This window comes from Capricornis sumatraensis, chromosome X (genome assembly GCF_032405125.1).
Source record: "Capricornis sumatraensis isolate serow.1 chromosome X, serow.2, whole genome shotgun sequence".
NCBI lineage: Eukaryota > Metazoa > Chordata > Mammalia > Artiodactyla > Bovidae > Capricornis > Capricornis sumatraensis.
The window spans coordinates 61,137,169-61,158,125 of NC_091092.1; the positions used below are offsets into that span (position 1 = coordinate 61,137,169).

Below are 20,957 nucleotides of genomic sequence, written 5' to 3' on the forward strand. Positions count from 1 at the left end.
TTCTCTAGACAGGAAACACAGAAAGAGTGTATAAACTCAAACCCAAAACAATAAAGTAAATGGCAACAGGATCATACTTATCAATAATTACCTTAAATGTAAATGGGTTGAATGCCCCAACCAAAAGACAAAACTGGCTGAATGGATATAAAAACAAGACCCCTATATATGTTGTCTACAGGAGACCCACCTCAAAACAAGGGACACGTACAGACTGAAAGTGAAAAGCTGGGAAAAGGTATTCCACGCTAATAGACACCAAAACAAAGCAGGAGTAGCAATACTCATACCACATTAAATAGACTTTAAAACAAAGGCTGTGAAAAGAGACAAAGAAGGACACTACATAATGATCAAAGGACCAACCCAAGAAGATATAACAATTATAAATATATATGCACCCAACATAGGAGCACCACAATATGTAAGACAAATGCTAACAAGTATGAAAAGGAAATAAACATAACACAATAATAGTGGGAGACTTTAATACCCCACTCACACCTATGGATAGATCAACTAAACAAAAATTAACACGGAAACATAAACTTTCAATGACACAACAGACAAGCTAGACCTAATTGAAATCTATAGGACATTTCACCCCAAAACAATGAATTTCACCTTTGTCCCAAGTGCACATGGAACCTTCTCCAGGATAGACCACATCCTGGGCCATCAACCTAGCCTTGGTAAATTCAAAAAAAGTGAAATCATTCCAAGCATCTTTTCTGACCACAATGCAGTAAGATTAGATCTCAATTACAGGAGAAAAACTATTAAAAATTCAAACATATGGAAGCTGAACAACATGTTGATGAATAACCAACAAATAACAGAAGAAATCAAAAAAGAAATTAAAATATGCTTAGAAACAAATGAAAATGAAAATACAATAATCCAAAACCTATGGGACACTGTAAAAGCAGTGCTAAGGAGAAGGTTGAAAGCAATACAGACTTACTACAAGAAACAAGAAAAAAGTCAAATAAATAACCTAACTCTACACCAAAGCAACTAGAAAAGGAAGAAATGAAGAAGCCCAGGGTTAGTAGAAGGAAAGAAATCTTAAAAATTAGGGCAGAAATTAATGCAAAAGAAACAAAAGAGACCATAGCAAAAATCAACAGAGCCAAAAGCTAGTTCTCTGAGAAGATAAATAAAATAGAAAAACCATTAGCCAGACTCATCAAGAAACAAAGGGAGAAGAATCAAATCAACAAAATTAGAAATGAAAATGAAGACATCACAACAGACAACACAGAAATACAAAGGATCATAAGAGACTATTGTCAGCAACTTTATGCCAATAAAATGGACAACTGGGAAGAAATGGACAAATTCTTAGAAAAGTACAACTTTCCAAAACTGAACCAGGAAGAAATAGAAAATCTTAACAGACCCATCACAAGCATGGAAATTGAAACTGTAATCAGAAATCTTCCAACAAACAAAAGCCCAGGACCAGACAGCTTCACAGCTGAATTCTACCAAAAATTTAGAGAAGCATTAACACCTATCCTACTCAAACTCTTCCAGAAAATTGCAAAGGAAGGTAAACTTCCAAACTCATTCTATGAGGCCACCATCACCCTAATACCAAACCCTGATAGTTCATTTCATTCAGTCATTCAGTCGTGTGCGCCTCTTTGTGACCCCATGAATTGCAGCACACCAGGCCTCCCTGACCATCACCAACTCCCGGAGTTGACCCAAATTCTTGTCCATCGAGTTGGTGATGCCATCCAGCCATCTCATCCTCTGTCGTCCCCTTCTCCTTCTGCCCCTAAACCCTCCCAGCATCACAGTTTTTTCCAATGAGTCAACATGAGGTGGCCAAAGTATTGGAGTTTCACCTTCGGCATCAGTCCTTCCAAAGAACACCCAGGACTGATCTCCTTTAGGATGGACTGGTTAGATCTCCTTGCATTTCAAGGTACCCTCAGAGTCTTCTCCAACACCACAGTTCAAAAGCATCAATTCTTTGGCGTTCACCTTTCTTCACAGTCCAACTCTCACATCCATACATGACCACTAAAAAAAAACCATAACCTTGACTAGATGGACGTTTCTTGGCAAAGTAATATCTCTGCTTTTTAATATGCTATCTATGTTGGTCATAACTCTCCTTCCAAGGAGTAAGCGTCTTTTAATTTCATGGCTGCAATCACCATCTGCAGTGATTTTGGAGCCCCCAAACAGAAAGTCTGACACTGTTTCCACTGTTCCCCCATCTATTTCCCATGAAGTGATGGGACCAGATGCCATGATCTTCGTTTTCTGAATGTTGAGCTTTAAGCCAACTTCTTCACTCTCCTCTTTCACTTTCATCAAGAGGCTTTTTAGTTCCTCTTCACTTTCTGCCATAGGTGACATATGCGTATGTCATCTGCATATCTGAGGTTATTGATATTTCACCTGGCAATCTTAAATCCAGCTTCTGCTTCTTCCAGCCCAGCATTTCTCAGGATGTACCCTGCATATAAGTTAAATAAGCACGGTGACAGTATACAGCCTTGATGTTCTCCTTTTCCTTTTTGGAACCAGTCTGTTGTTCCATGTCCAGTTTGAACTGTTGCTTCCTGACCTGCATATAGGTTTCTCAAGAGGGAGGTTAGGTGGTCTGGTATTCCCATCTCTTTCAGAATTTTCCACAGTTTATTGTGATCCACACAGTCAAAGGCTTTGGCATAGTCAATAAAAGAGAAATGGATGTTTTTCTGGAACTCTCTTGCTTTTCCATGATCCAGCGGATGTTGGCAATCAGTGGCAGTGAGAAATAGATTTAAGGTTCTAGATCTGATAGATAGAGTGCCTGATTAACTATGGACGGGGGTTGGTGACACTGTACAGGAGACAGGGATCTAGACCATCCCCATGGAAAAGAAATGCAAAAAAGCAAAATGGCTGTCTGGGGAGGCCTTACAAATACCTCTGAAGAGAAGTGAAAAGCAAAGGATAAAGGAAAGATATAAGAAAAGAAAAGAAAAGGAAAGATATAAGCATCTGAATGCAGAGTTCCAAAGAATAGCAAAGAGAGTTAAGAAAGCCTTCCTCAGCGGTCAATGCAAAGAAGTAGAGAAAAACAGTAGAATGGGAAAGATTAGAGATCTCTTCAAGAAAATTAAGAGATATCAAAGGAACATTAATGCAAAGATGGGCTCAATAAAGGACAGAAGTGGTGTGGACCTAACAGAAGCAGAAAATATTAAGAAGAGGTGGCAAGAATACACAGATGAACTGTACAAAAAAGATCTTCACGACCCAGATAATCACGATGGTTGATCACTCAGCTAGAGCCAGACATCTTGGAATGTGAAGTCAAGTGAGCCTTACAAAGCATCATGACGAACAAAGCTAGTGGAAGTGATGGAATTCCAGTTGAGCTATTTCAAATCCTGGAAGATGATGCTGTAAATGTGCTGCACTCAATATGCCACCAAATTTGGAAAACTCAGCCGTGGCCACAGGACTGCAAAAGGTTAGTATTCATTCCAATCCCAAAGAAAGGCAATGCCAAAGAATGCTCAAACTACTGCACAATTGCACTCATCTCACACGCTAGTAAATTAATGCTAAAAATTCTCCAAAAACCTGATAAACAATGCCACAAAAAAAAGAAAACTACAGGCCAATATCACTGATGAACATAGATGCAAAAATCCTTAACAAAATTCTAGCAAACAGAATCCAACAACATATTAAAAAGATCATACATCATGACCACAGGGCTCTATCCCAGGGATGCAAGGATTCTTCAATATCTGCAAATCAATCAAAGTAATATACCACATTAACAAATTGAAAGATAAAAACTGTATGATTATCTCAATAGATGCAGAAAAATCCTTTGACAAAATTCAACATCCATTTCTGATAAAAAAAAAAAAAACCTCCAGAAAGCAGGAATAGAAGGAACATACCTATACATAATGAAAGCTATATATGGCAAACCCACAGCCAACATTATCCTCAATGGTGAAAAATTGAAAGCATTTCCCCTAAAGTCAGGGACAAGACAAGGGTGCCCACTCTCACCACTACTATTCAACATAGTTTTGGAAGTTCCACCCACAGCAATCAGAGCAGAAAAAGAAATAAAAGGAATCCAAATTGGAAAGGAAGAAATAAAATTCTCACTGTTTGCAGATGACATGATCTCTACATAGAAAACCCTAAAGACTCCACCAGAAAATTTCTAGAGCTAATCAATGAATATAGTAAAGTTGAAGGATATAAAATTAACACACAGAAATCCCTTGCATTCCTATACACTAACAATGAGAAAATAGAAAAATTAAGGAAACAATTCCATTCACCATTGCAATGAAAAGAATAAAATACTTAGGAATATATCTACCTAAAGAAACTAAAGACCTATATATAGAAAACTATAAAACACTGATGAAAGAAATCAGAGAGGACACTAATAGATGGAGAAATATACCGTGTTCACGGATCAGAAGAATCAATATAGTGAAAAAGAGTATACTACCCAAAGCAATTTACAAATTCAATGCAATCCCTATCAAGCTACCAATGGTATTTTTATGGTCAACAAAAGAGTCCAAAATGCAGTACTTGGATGCAATCTCAAAAACGACAGAATGATCTCTGTTCGTCTCCAAGGCAAACCATTCAGTATCACAGTTAACCAAGCCTATGCCCCAACGAGTAACACTGAAGAAGCCGAAGTTGAACGGTTTTATGAAGACCTACAAGACCTTTTAGAACTAACACCCAAAGGAAGTCAAAAAACACCTGGAGTAACAGGAAAATTTGGCCTTGGAATGCGGAATGAAGCAGGGCAAAGACTAATAGAGTTTTGCCAAGAAAATGCACTGGTGATAGCAAACACCCTCTTCCAACAACACAAGAGAAGACTCTACACATGGACATCACCAGATGGTCAACAATGAAATCAGATTGATTATATTCTGTGTGGCCAAAGATGGAGAAGCTCTATACAGTCAGCAAAAACAAGACCAGGAGCTGACTGTGGCTTAGATCATGAACTCCTTATTACCAAATTCAGACTTAAATTGAAGAAAGTAGGGGAAACTGCCAGACCATTCAGGAATGACCTAAATCAAATCCCTTATGATTATACAGTGGAAGTGAGAAATAGATTTAAGGGTCTAGATCTGATAGATACAGTGCCTGATGAACTATGGACAGAGGTTCGTGACATTGTACAGAAGACAGGGATCAAGACCATCCCCATGGAAAACAAATGCAAAAAAGGAAAATGGCTGTCTGGGGAGGCCTTACAAATAGCTGTGAAAGAAGAGAGGCGAAAAGCAAAGGAGAAAAGGAAAGATATAAGCATCTGAATGCAGAGTTCCAGAGAATAGCAAGAAGAGATAAGAATGCCTTCTTCAGTGATCAATGCAAAGAAATAGAGGAAAACAACAAATTGGGAAAGAATAGAGATCTCTTCAAGAAAATTAGATACCAAGGGAACATTTCATGCAAAGATGGGCTCGATAAAGGACAGAAATGGTATGGACCTAAAAGAAGCAGAAGATATTAAGAAGAGGTGGCAAGAATACACGGAGGAACTGTACAAAATAGATCTTCACGACCCAGATAATCATGATGATGTGATCACTCATCTAGAACCTGACATCTTGGAACGTGAAGTCAAGTGGGCCTTAGAAAGCATCACTACGAACTAAGCTAGTGGAGGTGATGGAATTCCAGTTGAGCAGTTTCAAATCCTGAAAGATCATGCTGTGAAAGTGCTGCACTCAATACGCCAGCAAATTTGGAAAACTCAGCAGTGGCCACAGGACTGGAAAAGGTCAGTTTTCATTCCAATTCCAAAGAAAGGCAATGCCAAAGAATGTTCAAACTACCACACAATTGCAATCATCTCACATGCTAGTAAAGTAATGCTCAAAATTCTCCAAGCCAGGCTTCAGCAATACGTGAACCGTGAACTCCCTGATGTTCAAGTTGGTTTTAGAAAAGGCGGAGGAACCAGAGATCAAATTGCCAACATCTGCTGGATCATGGAAAAAGCAAGAGAGTTCCACAAAAACATCTATTTCTGCCTTATTGACTATGCCAAAGCCTTTGACTGTGTGGATCACAATAAACTGTGGAAAATTCTGAAAGAGATGGGAATACCAGACCACCTGACCTGCCTCTTGAGAAATCTGTATGTAGGTCAGGAAGCAACAGTTAGAACTGGACATGGAACAACAGACTGGTTCCAAATAGGAAAAGGAGTATGTCAAGGCTGTACATTGTCACCCTGCTTATTTAACTTATATGCAGAGTACATCATGAGAAACGCTGGACTGGAAGAAACACAAGCTGGAATCAAGATTGCCAGGAGAAATATCAATAACCTCAGATATGCAGATGACACCACCCTTATGGCAGAAAGTGAAGAGGAGCTAAAAAGCCTCTTGATGAAGTGAAAGAGGAGAGCGAAAAAGTTGGCCTAAAGCTCAGCATTCAGAAAACGAAGATCATGGCATCTGGTCCCATCACTTCATGGCAAATAGATGGGGAAACAGTAGAAACAGTGTCAGACTTTATTTTGGGGGACTCCAGTATCACTGCAGATGGTGACTGCAGCCATGAAATTAAAAGACGCTTACTCCTTGGAAGAAAAGTTATGACCAACCTAGATAGCATATTCAAAAGCAGAGACATTATTTTGCCGACTAAGGTCCGTCTAGTAGGCTATGGTTTTTCCTTTGGTCATGTATGGATGTGAGAGTTGGACTGTGAAGAAAGCTGAGCGCCAAAGAATTGATGCTTTTGAACTGTGGTGTTGGAGAAGACTCTTGAGAGTCCCTTGGACTGCAAGGAGATCCAACCAGTCCATTCTGAAGGAAATCAGCCCTGGGATTTCTTTGGAAGGAATGATGCTAGAGCTGAAACTCCAGTACTTTGGCCACCTCATGAGAAGAGTTGACTCATTGGAAAAGACCCTGATGCTGGGAGGGACTGGGGGCAGGAGGAGAAGGGGACAACAGAGGATGAGATGGCTGGATGGCATCACGGACTCAAGGACGTGAGTCTGAGAGAACTCCGGGAGATGGTGATGGACAGGATGGCCTGGCATGCTGCGATTCATGGGTCAGAAACAATCGGACATGACTGAGTGACTGAACTCAACTGAACTGAGAACAAATAATTTCACAATTTGTATGGAAATACAAAAAAACTCAAATAGCCAAAGCAATCTTCAGAAAGAAGAATGGAACTGGAGGAATCAACCTGCCTTACTTTAGGCTCTACTACAAAGCCACAGTCATCAAGACAGTATGGTACTGGCACAAAGACAGAAATATAGATCACTGGAACAAAATAGAGAGCCCAGAGATAAATCCATGCACCTATGGACACCTTATCTTTGACAAAGGAGGCAAGAATATACGGAGAAAAGACAATCCCTTTAACAAGTGGTGCTGGGGAAACAGGTCAACAACTTGTAAAAGACAGAAACTAGAACACTTTCTAACATCATACACAAAAATAAAGTCAGAGTGTATTAAAGATCTAAACGTAAGACCAGAAACTATAAAACTCCTAGAGGAAAACATAGGCAAAACACTCTCCGATGTAAATCAAAGCAGGATCCTCTGTGACCCACCTCCCAGAATATTGGAAATAAAAGCAAAAATAAACAAGTGGGACCTAATTCAAATTAAAAGCCTTTGCACAACAAAGGAAACTATAAGCAAGCTGAAAAGACAGCCTTCAGAATGGGAGAAAATAATAGCAAACGAAGCAACTGACAAAGAATTAATCTCAAAAATATACAAGCAACTCCTGCAGCTCAATTCCAGAAAAATAAACGACCCAATCAAAAAGTGGGCTAAAGAACTAAACTGACATTTCTCCAAAGAAGACATACAGATAGTTACCAAACATATGAAAAGATGATCAACATCACTCATCAGAGAAATGCAAATCAAAACCACAATGAGATACCATTTCACACCAGTCAGAATGGCTGCTATCCAAAAGTCTGCAAGCAATAAATGCTGGAGAGGGTGTGGAGAGAAGGGAACCCTCTTACACTGTTGTTGGGAATACAAACTAGTACAGTCACTATGGAGAACAGTGTGGAGATTCCTTAAAAAAAAAAAGAAAAAAAAACTGGAAATAGAACTGTCATATGACCCAGCAATGCCACTGCTGGGCCTACACACTGAGGAAACCAGAATTGAAAGAGACACGTGTACCCCAATGTTTATCGCAGCACTGTTTATACTATTTATAGTAGCCAGGACATGGAAACAACCTAGATGTCCATCAGCAGACAAATGGATCAGAAAGCTGTGGTACATATACACAATGGAGTATTACTCAGCCATTAAAAAGAATACATTTGAATCAGTTCTAATGAGGTGCATGAAACTGGAGCCTATTATACAGAGTGAAGTAAGCCAGAAAGAAAAACACCAATACAGTATACTAATACATATATATGGAATTTAGAAATATGGTAACAAAAACCCTGTATGCGAGACAGCAAAAGAGACACAGATGTATAGAACAGTCTTTTGGACTCTGGGAGAGGGTGAAGGCAGGATGTTATGGGAGAATGGCATTGAAACATGTAAATTATCATATGTGAAACGAATGCATGGTTCGATGCATGATACAGGGTGCTCGGGGCTGGTGCACTAGGATGACCCAGAGGGATGAGATGGGGTAGGAGGTGGGAGGGGGTTCAGGTTGGGGAACACATGTACACCCATGGCGGATCCATGTCAATGTATGGCAAAACCAATACAATATTGTAAAGTAAATAAATAAAACTGAAAAAAAAGAGAAATATCCAGTTTAAACAAATATTGAAAAAAAAACAAAAACAAGGAAGTAAAGATCCGTGTGCTCCAAGACTTTGATGAAAGAAATTAAAGAAGATACAAACAAATGGAAATATATCATATGTCCATGGATCAGAAAAATTAATAGCTAAAATGTTCATATTAGCCAAAGTCACCTAGATTCAATGCAATCTCCATCAAAATTCTAATGGCATTTTTGACAGAAATAGAAAAAAAATCCTAAAATGTGTACAAAACTAAAAAAGATCCCAAATAGCCAAAGAAATCCTGAGAAAGAACAAGGACAGAGGCATTACACTTCCTGATTTCAAGCTATACTAATAAAGCTATAGTAATTAAAACAGTATTCCTGGCAAAAATAGATACGTGGACCAAAGGAACAAAACTGAAAGACCAGAAGTAAACCCCCATGCATGTGGTAAACTAAGATTTGACAAGAGAATCAAGAATACTCAATGAGGGAAAGGATAACCTCTTCAAAAAATGGTGTTCAGAAAACCCCATGGATAACCACACGCAGAAACTGGAAACTGGACCCCAATATACATCACTCAAAAATTAATATGAAATGGATAAAAGACTTAAACATAAGACCTGAAGCCAATACACACCTAGAAGAAAATATAGGAAGAAAGTTCTTGACACTGGTCTTTGCAATGATACTTAGGATATCAAAAGCACAAGCAATGAAAGCAAAATCTGTAAGCTGGACTACATCAAACTAAAAAGCTTCTGGACAGGAAAAGTAACAATCAACAAAATGAAAAGGTAACCTATAGAATGGGAGAAAACATTTACAAACCATATACTGGATAAGGGTTTATCATCCAAAATGTATAAGGAATTAATACAACTCAACAACAAAAAAAATCTGATTTAAAAATAGGCAGAGGAACTGAATAGAATTTTTCCAAAGAAGATATACAAATGGACAGCAGGTACATTAAAAATGCTCAACATCACAAATCAACAGGAACATGCAAATAAAAGCCACAATGAGATATCAACGTTATACCAATTAGAATAGCTAACATCAAGATAAGACATAAGTATTGATGAGCATATGGATTAAAGGGAAGACTTATGCACTGCTGGCGGGAATGTAAATTGGTTCAATCACTAAGAAAAACAGCATGGAGTTTTCTTAAAAAATTAAAACTATAACTAACAAATATATCTAGCAACTGCATTTCTGGGTATCTATCTAAAGGAAATGAAAGCAGGATATTGAAAGGATATCTGTACTCCCATGTTTAGTGCAGCATTATTCACAACAGTCTAGATATGTAAATGAACTAAGTGCCCATCAATGGATGAATAGATAAAGAAGGCATGGTGCATATATATAGTGGAATATTACTGTGCCATGAGAAAAATGGAAGTCCTGTCGTTTGCAACAGGGATGAATCTTGAGGGCACCATGCTTAGTGAGTTAAGTTAGTCAAAGAAAGACAAATATTGTATGATGTTAATCATATGTGGAATCTAAAAATGTAAACCTTGCTGAACCAGAATGGTTAGTACCAAGATGGGAGGGGAAAGGAATTGGAGCAATGCTGTGAAAGGGTATAACTTTACAACTAGAAAATTAATAAGTTCTGGACATCTAGTGTACAGTATACTAATCATCGTCAATAATATTGTATTATATACTTCAAAATCACTAAGGCCATGTTTTATATAACTCCATTTATATGAAATGTCAAGAACAGGCAAATACATGTACACAGAAAGGAGATTAATTGCTGCTTAGGTCTGGAGGTTGAAGAGAAAAGAGGAGTGACTGTAAATGGGTACAGGATTTCTTTTGGGGATAATGAAAATATTCTAAAACTGATTGTGATGATTGTCACACAGCTCTGTGGATATAGTAAAAACAGTTGGATTGTACAGTTTAAAAGGATGAATTGTATGGTACGTGAATTGCATTTCAATAAAGCTGCTAAAAAGCAAAGGGAGAAGATTAGATATGTTTTTCCTACATTTTAAATTTGTTATTTCTATAAGTCTAAAAATAAGCCATTTAAAAGGAGTTGATTAAAAAGGTTCATTTTCTGGAAACATTACACATCTGCAATAAATAATATTTCAGCAGGTGGCTGCTTCCACTTTCAAGCAAAATAAATATATTTGGTGACCAGAAAGAGAGAAAAATATTAGTAGTTTTTCACTAGGTTCTCTGGTCTGCATCTAGACATACAATCAAAATTAACATGAAAGAAAGAAAATCCCTTCAAATAACCAAGAGACATACATATTAAGAAATGTAAAAATGTTTCTGCCTTTTGATTATTAATCACAATTCTGGGAATTAATCTCAACAAAACAAGAAAAATAAGCATGATGCTCAGTTGTTGTGTCAGACTCTTTGCAACCTCATGGACTGTAGCCTATCAGGCTCCTCTGTCTATGGGATTTGCCAGGCAAGAATACTGAAGTGGGTTCCCATTCCTCCTCCAGGGGATCTTCCCAACCCAGGGATTGAACCCCTGTTTCCTGAACCTACTGCATTTACAGGCAGATTCTTTACCCCTGTGCCACCTGAGAAGCCCAAGAAAAAATAATAGGCATAAAAATATTTATAACAGCACTTACTATAGCAGAAACTTCTAAATCAGTGCTACATAAGAGTGTCTGCTACTGATCAACTAAGTTTCCAAATACACTGTTCAGTCGAATTGATGATTTCATAGCAAGATGTTCTCCATGAAGGAAGCACAGCATTGACTTATATTCTGGAGCAAGCTCCTTAAATTCTGAATAATACTTCTCTAAATAACCAAAATGTCCAACAGAAGTACATAACTGGCAAACTGTGATATAACTCAAAGAAGTACTGCACAAGCATAAAACAGACTAAACTAATAATAATTCAGCTCTTACTATGTGTCAAGCACTGTACAAAGTATTTTATATATATATTACCTTTTTTATCCTGGTAAACTTAGGTTTTATTATCTCCTTTTTTTTGCAGATAAAGGTCAGAGAGGTTAGAGGGTTGATGAAGGCCTACCAGAAGGTAGGAAGTGAAATAAGGATTCAAACTCAGGTTTATATGACTCCAAATCTCGATTACTATATTATACTACCTTACTATATTACACTACCTCCATAAAACTGAATATAAAATATGACTTTCAACTATGTAAACATATGAATAAAAATTTAAACTAAAGTAAATGGAAATAAACTTTAGGATGGTGAGACAATACATTTTTTAAAACATCTTTTCATTACTTTTAAGTGTTCTAATAGTAAGTGTAAAAGTAATTTAAATAGTAAATTCAAAATTATAAGTGGACATTTATAAAATGACATTGAAGGTAAACATTTTATAAAGCATTTATGTACTAATTTTTGTTCAATTTTATAAAAGAATTTATTGTATGTAAGACATTCCTCTTACAAGATATATTTAAGAGTGGTTCTATAACTTGAATATGCATTAGAATCCTTTGGAGGGCTTGTGAAAACACGGATTTCCCACTCTAAGAGTTTCTGATTCAGTTGGCTTGGGGTGTGGCCTGAAAATTTGCATTTCTAACAGGTTCCCAGAGGATGGGATTAATTTCTGGGTTGTCTTTGGCCAGTCATTCTGACTCAGAGTCCTTCCCGGTGGTGCGTACATTGCTCAGCCAAGATGGATGCCAGCGAGAAGGATCCTAGGAGGTGGTCTGACACATGCTGTCACCTTTCCCAAACTCTTCCAGCTGGTGGTGGCTTATTAGTTCCATGTTCCTTACCAGGACCTCCTGTTGTAAAACAACTCATGCAAATAGTTACTATGGTGCCTGGCCAGGGTGGGCAGTTTCAGTCAGTGTGTTTCCCCTAACAGAAAGGAAGTGGGAAGATGGTGGCCAGTTGTAGAGTCCAGCCACGAAAAGCAGAGGGAGAGAGACGAGATGGCACTGGAGGCAGAGCCTGAAACAAAAAAAAAGCCAAGGAAGAGCCTGAAGCTTTGGGAGCCATTTTATCTTTCACTGTTCGCCTCAGTTCATTTAAAAATTTTATTCTAGAGAGGCAATTTTAGGGAGACTCCTGATAATCTTGGGAAGCCCCAAAATACCAAATGAAATAAGCATTCCACTCAAGTCTGGAAATTTTTGAGCTATTGTAATTAAATCTGGCTTTAAGGAAATTAAGTTTGAGAATTTCAAAACTTTCCCATCGGCCATTGGTATTCTAAATTGCCTTTGGGCAAGTCAGTCCATATAGTTAGAAGACACATCAGCTGGAACCCTGTTGGGGGGAGCACCCTCAAAATATTTAGATAACTGGGATCTCAATTCTTAGATGTTTTTCCCTAGAGTTTAAAAAATGATTTTAAACAGCTCAAACATTTTACTATTCAAACAGCTCAATTCAAACTGCCTGCAAGTTAATCACAATCAATTCTAAGGAAACAGCTTGGTCCTGGAGAAGTCAGGTGAAATGCTTCTTAATGCCAGTTTCCAGCTGAAAAACCTGGTACATGAAGCCAACAAAGGTCCGTCTAGTCAAAATTATGGTTTTTCCAGTAGTCATGTATGGATGTGAGAGTTGGACCATAAAGGCAGAGCACTGAAGAATTGATGCTTTTGAACTGTGGTGTTGGAGAAGACTCTTGAGAGTCCCTGGGACTGCAAGGAGATCCAATCAGTCCATCCTAATGGAAATCAGTCATGAATATTCATTGGAAGGACTGATGCTGAAGCTGAAACTCCAATACTTTGGCCACATGATGCAAAGAACTGAATCAACGGAAAAGACCCTGATGCTGGGAAAGATTGAAAGAGTGAGCAGAAGGGGATGACAGAGGATAAGATGGTTGGATGGCATCACCAACTCGATGGACATGAGTTTGAGTAAGCTCCGGGAGTTGGTAACGGACAGGGAAACCTGGTGTGCTGCAGTCCATGGGTTCGCAGAGTCAGACATGACTGAGCGACTGAACTGAAATGAACCCAGAGGATGCTGATGCTGCTAGCCCAAGAACTACAATGTGAAAACTGGAGCTAGTAAAAAATTAACATCATCCTAAATCTAAATACCATCATTATAATCAATCAAAAAAAAAACCGATATATTTTCTTGGATTATTTTAATGTGCTATATAGGTTCTTGACAAAACACAGGCCAATGGAATTTATGTCACAGTTCATTTTCTTGAAGAATACAACAGCTTTTTGATCCAATTATTTCTTTCAGTCAAGAGCTACAAACTTTATAAGAAGGTCAAAGAGTTATACTCTAAGTATCTATACTGATAGTAACTATCTGGGTATTTCTAGCCCAAATTGAATTATTCTAAACTGCTGAACTATTTAAGGGTCTTAGACATAAGTTTTGCTAAGTAAACTAATGTATTTATTTTTTAAAAACATCTTTACAGAATTTGTTACAACACTGATTCTGGTTTATGCTTTGGTTTTTTTGGTCTCAAGCCATGTGGGATCTCAGCTCTCCAAAAAGGGATTGAACCCTCATCCATTGCATTGGAAGAAGTCTTAACCACTGGACCTCCAGGGAAGTCCCTAAACTAACCAATTTAGAATGAAGAAAGTCATAAATGCTAAAAGAAACCATTCATACAGCAGGCAGTATTAGAGGTAAGAAATATCCACAACTCAGCTGACAATTAGCTTCCAATATTAAGAATAAAGAAGTGCTACTTCAGTTTCTCTAGAATGATCTGACCCCAATCAAGTAATCTAATATCATTTTTGCCCACATACATGCAGAGTATGTCATGAAACATACCTATATTTCTGACCATGATTCCTTTAAGTTCATCCACTTGGGCTTGAGTCTCCATCACTTTATCTAGGCCCTTATTCTCAGAGTGATGCTTCTATAAAAAAAAATATGATTTAACTTATGATACCCGGACATTATTCACAATACGAAAACAAACAGAAGAGGAATGACACATAAAAGCTACAACACAAGCACAAAAGAGATGTCACTTCATTCAAAAATTGTTACCAGACCTAGGGAAAAAATATACAAAAGCATAAAATTTGCTACCATATGAAATATAAGTGTTATAGTATAAAAAGATCACCTTATTTCAAATGAAATATAGCTAAGGATATCAAATACACATCTGAGATTCCTGGGCAGAAGTAGGGTGTTATATAATCTATGTTCAGACAAGGAAGAAAGGAGAAGACTGTAGCTAAGGCAGAGGTAACAGGTTAGGCAAAAGGTACTCTTAATCTTTTCCTATTTCTTGGGTGTGATGAGGTAGGGACTGGCCCAGCTTCTGGGCATCTATTTTTGTTATCTGTTGGGATCAGAGTATGCATGCTATTTTCACTGGCTTATTATAGGATCTAAAAATGTAAGAGTATAAATGAGAGTATATATTTTGAAGTTATTATCTATAGCAAATAATTGTGGACTTCGTAATACACAATATTCCAGTCACTTCACTGTGCTAAGTGCTTCAAATATGGGATATTATTTAAACCATGCAAAAACTCTATGAAGATACTATTATTATTATTTCCATTTATAGACAAGATCCTGTCACAAATTTGTTTAAAGGTTCACACACATATCTGGAGCTAAAGACAAACTGGCTAAATTCAAAGTTTTGCTGCCAGCGGAACCAAATACCTTTTTTCCCCTTATGATGTGAACTCTTAGGATTTACTCTCAATGATGTTCATATATAACATAAAGCACTGTTAATTATATTTATCATGTTGTCCACTATATCCCTAGTATTTATCTTATAACTGTAAGTTTGTACTTTGTGACCAATTTCATCCAATCATCCCTCCCCACAATCCCAGCTCTCTGATCTCTTTTTCTATGAGTCTGTTTTGACATTATGAGTTTGTTATGAGTGTTTGTTAGTTTCTGTTGCACAAAACATTGCTGTTCAGTCACTAAGTCATGTATGACTCTTTGAGATCCCATAGACTGCAGCACGCCAGGTTCCCCTGTCCTTCACTATCTCCAAGAGTTTCCTCAAACTCATGTCCATTGAGTAGGTGTTGCTATCCAACCATCTCATCCTCTGTCACCCCTTCTCCTTTTGCCTTCAGTCTAACCCAGCATCAGGGTCTTCCAGTGAGTTGGCTGCTTGCATCAGGTATCCAAAGTACTAGAGCTTCAGCTTCAGCATCAGTCCTTCCAATGAACATTCAGGGTTGATATCCTTTAGGACTGACTGGTTTGATCTCCTTGCTGTCCAAGGGACTCTCAAGAGTCTTCTCAGCACCACAGTTCAAAAGCATCAGATCTTCGGCACTCAACTGTCTTTATACTGTACTTAGTAGCTCAGTCATGTCTGACTCTTTGAGACCCCATGGACTACAGCCTGCCAGAATCCTCTGTCCATAGTGACTCTCCAGCCAAGAATACTGGAGTGGGTTGCCATGCCTTCCTCCAGGGGCTCTTCCCAACCCAGGGATCGAACCCAGATCTCTCGCATTGCAGGCAGATTGTTTACTGTCTGAGCCACCAGGGAAGCCCCAATCTTCTTTCTGGTCCAACTCTAACACCTGTACATGACTACTAGAAAAACCACAGCTTTGACTAGATGGATTGTGTTGGAAAAGTGGTATCTCTGCTTTTTAATACACTGTTTAGGTTTGTCATAGCTTTTCTTTCATGGAGCAAGCATCTTTTAATTTCATGGCTGGAGTCACTGTCTGTAGTGATTTTGGAGCCCATGAAAATAAAACGTGTTACTCATTCCACTTCTCCCCATCTATTTTGCATGAAATGATGGGGCTAAATGTCATGATCTTTGTTTTTTGAATGCTGAGTTTTAAGCCAGCTTTTTCACTCTCCTCTTTCACTTTCATCAAGAGGCTCTTTAGTTCTTCGCTTTCTGCCATTAGGGTGGTATCATCTGCAATATCCGAGTTTTTTGATATTTCTCCCAGCAATCTCGATTCCATCTTGTGATTCATCTAGCCCAGCATTTCACATGATGTAGTCTTCATGTAAGTAAAATAAGCAGAGTGACAATATACAGCCTTGACATACTCTTTTCCCAGTTTGGAACCAGTTCATTGCTCCATGTCTGGTTCTAACTGTTGCTTCTAGACCTGCATAGAGGTTTCTTAGGAGACAGGTAAGGTGGTTTGGTATTCCCATCTCTTTAAGAATATTCCAGTTTCTTGTGATCCACACAGACAAAGACTTTTAGCACAGTCAGTTCAATTCAGTCGCTCAGTCGTGTCTGACTCTTTGTGACCTCATGAATCACAGCACACCAGGCCTCCCTGTTCATCACCATCTCCCAGAGTTCACTCAGACTCACGTCCATTGAGTCTATGATGCCATCCAGCCATCTCATCCTCTGTCGTCCCCTTCTTCTCCTGCTCCCAATCCCTCCCAGCATCAGAGTCTTTTCCAATGAGTCAACTCTTCTCATGAGGTGGCCAAAGTACTGGAGTTTCAGCTCTAGCATCATTCCTTCCAAAGAAATCCCAGGGTTGATCTCCTTCAGAATGGACTGGTTGGATCTCCTTGCAGTCCAAGGGACTCTCAAGAGTCTTCTCCAACACCACAGTTCAAAAGCATCAATTCTTTGGCGCTCAGCCTTCTTCAAAGTCCAACATGACCACAGGAAAAACCATAGCCTTGACTAGACGGACCTTAGTCGGCGAAGTAATGTCCCTGCTTTTGAATATGCTATCTAGGCTGGTCATAAGTTTTCTTCCAAGGAGTAAGTGTCTTTTAATTTCATGGCTGCAGTCACCATCTGCAGTGATACTGGAGCCCCCAAAAATAAAGTCTGACACTGTTTCTACTGTTTCCCCATCTATTTCTCATGAAGTGATGGGATCAGATGCCATGATCTTCGTTTCCTGAATGTTGAGCTTTAAGCCAACTTTTTCGCTCTCTTTCACTTTCATCAAGAGGCTTTTTAGCTCCTCTTCACTTTCTGCCATAAGGGTGGTGTCATCTGCATATCTGAGGTTATTGATATTTCTCCTGGCAATCTTGATTCCAGCTTGTGTTTCTTCCAGTCCAGCATTGCTCATGATGTACTCTGCATGTAAGTTAAATAAGTGGGGTGACAATATACAGCCTTGATGTTCTCCTTTTCCTATTTGGAACCAGTCTGTTGTTCCATGTCCAGTTCTAACTGTTGCTTCCTGACCTGCATACAGATTTCTCAAGAGGCAGGTCAGGTGGTCTGGTATTCCCATCTCTTTCAGAATTTTCCACAGTTTATTGTGATCCACACAGTCAAAGGCTTTGGTATAGTCAATAAGGCAGAAATAGATGTTTTTGTGGAACTCTCTTGCTTTTTCCATGATCCAGCAGATGTTGGCAATTTGATCTCTGGTTCCTCTGCCTTTTCTAAAACCAACTTGAATGTCAGGGAGTTCATGGTTCACGTATTGCTGAAGCCTGGCTTGGAGAATTTCGAGCATTACTTTACTAGCATGTGGGATAAGTGCAATTGTGCAGTAGTTTGAACATTCTTTGGCATTGCCTTTCTTTGGAATTGGAATGAAAATTGACCTTTTCCAGTCCTGTGGCCACTGCTGAGTTTTCCAAATTTGCTGGCATATTGAGTGCAGCACTTTCACAGCATGATCTTTTAGGATTTGAAATAGCTCAATTGGAATTCCATCACCTCCACTAGCTTAGTTCGTAGTGATGCTTTCTAAGGCCCACTTGACTTCACATTCCAGGATGTCTGGCTCTAGATTAGTGATCACATCATCATGATTATCTGGGTCGTGAAGATCTTTTTTGTACAGTTCTTCTGAGTATTCTTGCCACCTCTTCTTAATATCTTCTGCTTTGGCTAGGTCCATACCATTTCTGTCCTTTATCGAGCCCATCTTTGCATGAAATGTTCCCTTGGTATCTCTAATTTTCTTGAAGAGATCTCTAGTCTTTCCCAGTCTACTGTTTTCCTCTATTTCTTTGCATTGATCACTGAAGAAGGCTTTCTTATCTCTTCTTGCTATTCTTTGGAACTCTGCATTTAGATTCCTATATCTTTCCTTTTCTCCTTTGCTTTTCGCCTCTCTTCTCTTCACAGCTATTTGTAAGGCCTCCCCAGACAGCCATTTTGCTTTTTTGCATTTGTTTTCCATGGGGATGGTCTTGATCCCTGTCTCCTGCACAATGTCACAAACTTCATTCCATAGTTCATCAGGCACTCTATCAGATCTAGACCCTTAAATCTATTTCTCACTTCCACTGTATAATCATAAGGGATTTGATTTAGGTCATACCTGAATGGTCTAGCGGTTTTCCCTACTTTCTTCAATATAAGTCTGAATTTGGTAATAAGGAGTTCATGATCTGAGCCACAGTCAGCTCCTGGTCTTGTTTTTGTTGACTGTATAGAGCTTCTCCATCTTTGGCTGCACAGAATATAATAAATCTGATTTCAGTGTTGACCATCTGGTGATGTCCATGTGTAGAGTCTTCTCTTGTGTTGTTGGAAGAGGGTGTTTGCTATCACCAGTGCATTTTCTTGGCAAAACGCTATTAGTCTTTGCCCTGCTTCATTCCGCATTCCAAGGCCAAATTTTCCTGTTACTCCAGGTGTTTCTTGACTTCCTACTTTTGCATTCCAGCGCTTAGTGAGCTGGCTCTCGCAGCCGCCCACGCTTAGTGATTTAGCACAGTCAATGATGCAGAATTTTTTCTGAAATTCTCTTGCTTTTTCTATGATACAACAGATGTTGGCAATTTGATTTCTGGTTCCTCTGTATTTTCTAAATTCAGCTTGTACATATGGAAGCTCTTGGTTCATGTATTGTTGAAGCCTAGTTTGAAGGGTTTTGAGCATTACCTTGCTAGCATGTGAAATGAGTGCAACTGTGCGACAGTTTGAACATTCTTTGGCATTGCCCTTCTTTGGGATTGGAATGAAAACTGACCTTTTCCAGCCCTATGGCCACTGCTGAATTTTCCAAATGTGCTGGTATACTGAGTGCAGCACTTTAACAGCATCATCTTTTAGAATTTGAAATAGCTCAGCTGGAATTCCACCACCTCCACTAGCTTTGTTCATAGTGATGCTTCCTAAGGCCCACTTGACTTCACATTACAGGATGTCTGGCTCTAGGTCAGTGATCACAACATCATGGTTATCCAGGTCATTAAGACCTTTTTTGTACAGTTCTTCTGTGTATTCTTGCCACCTCTTCTTAATATCCTCTGCTTCTGTTAGATCCATATCATTTGTCTTTTATTGTGCCCATCTTTTCATGAAATGTTCCCTTGGTGGCTCTAATTTTCTCGAAGAGATCTCTAGTCTTTCCTGTTCTATTGTTTTCTTCTATTTCTTTGCATTGTTCACTTAAGAAGCCTTTCTTACCTTTCCTTGCTATTCTCTGGAACTCAGTATTTCTATACATTTCAAAATGATCACAGCAATAAGCTTAGTTATCATATGTTAAAATCCAAAGACATTATATAGTTACAACTATATATTCACAGTATGGCATATTTCATACCTGCAACTCTTTTACATTGCAACTTGAATTTTGTAACTCGGTCTCCTTCACCTATTTCTGTCCTACCCCCAACATTTTCCCTCTGGCAATCATATATTTCTTCTCTGTATCTGTATCTCTGTTAGTGCTTTATTATGTTTCATTTTTTGATTCTACATATAAGTGAAATCATACAATATCTGTCTTTCTCTTTTTTTTTTCACTTAGCAAGACATCCTCTAGATCCATCAATGTTGCTGCAAGTGACAAGATTTCCTTCATTTTTATGGTTGAGTAATACTCGTGTGTGTGTGTGTATATATACATACATATCACATCTTCTTTATCCATTTATCTATTGATGCACATTTAGGTTGTTTCTATATCTTGGCTGTTGTAAATAATGCTTCAATGAACATAGGGGTGCATGTGCCTTTTCTAATTAGTGTTTCTGTGTTCTTCAGATAAATACCCAGGAGTAGAATTGCTGATAATACGACAGTTCTATTTTTAATTTTTGGAGGAATCTCCATATTGTTTTCCATAGTGGCTGCACCAATTTACACTCCCATCAACAGTGCAGGAGGGTTCCTTTTTCTCTACATCCTCACCAACACTTGTTAATTTCTTGCCTTTTGGACAACAGCCATTCTGACAAGTGTGAGGTAATATCTCCCACTGTGGTTTTGACTTGCATTTCCTGGACAAATAGTGATATTGTGTATCT

At 38.5% G+C, this 20,957-nt stretch overlaps 1 protein-coding gene across 4 annotated transcripts in view; it reads right to left on the bottom strand.

The window, feature by feature from the left end:
• VAMP7 (vesicle associated membrane protein 7) overlaps positions 1-20,957 on the bottom strand; it is an 87,493-nt gene that overhangs the window by 33,851 nt on the left and 32,685 nt on the right. For 3 of the 4 annotated variants that reach the window (XM_068962235.1, XM_068962236.1, XM_068962238.1), the window contains one exon: positions 14,559-14,649. In XM_068962235.1, the coding sequence (XP_068818336.1) occupies positions 14,559-14,649 (91 nt within the window). The remainder of the gene's footprint in view (positions 1-14,558; positions 14,650-20,957) is intronic. The other variant, XM_068962237.1, reaches the window with a different exon arrangement.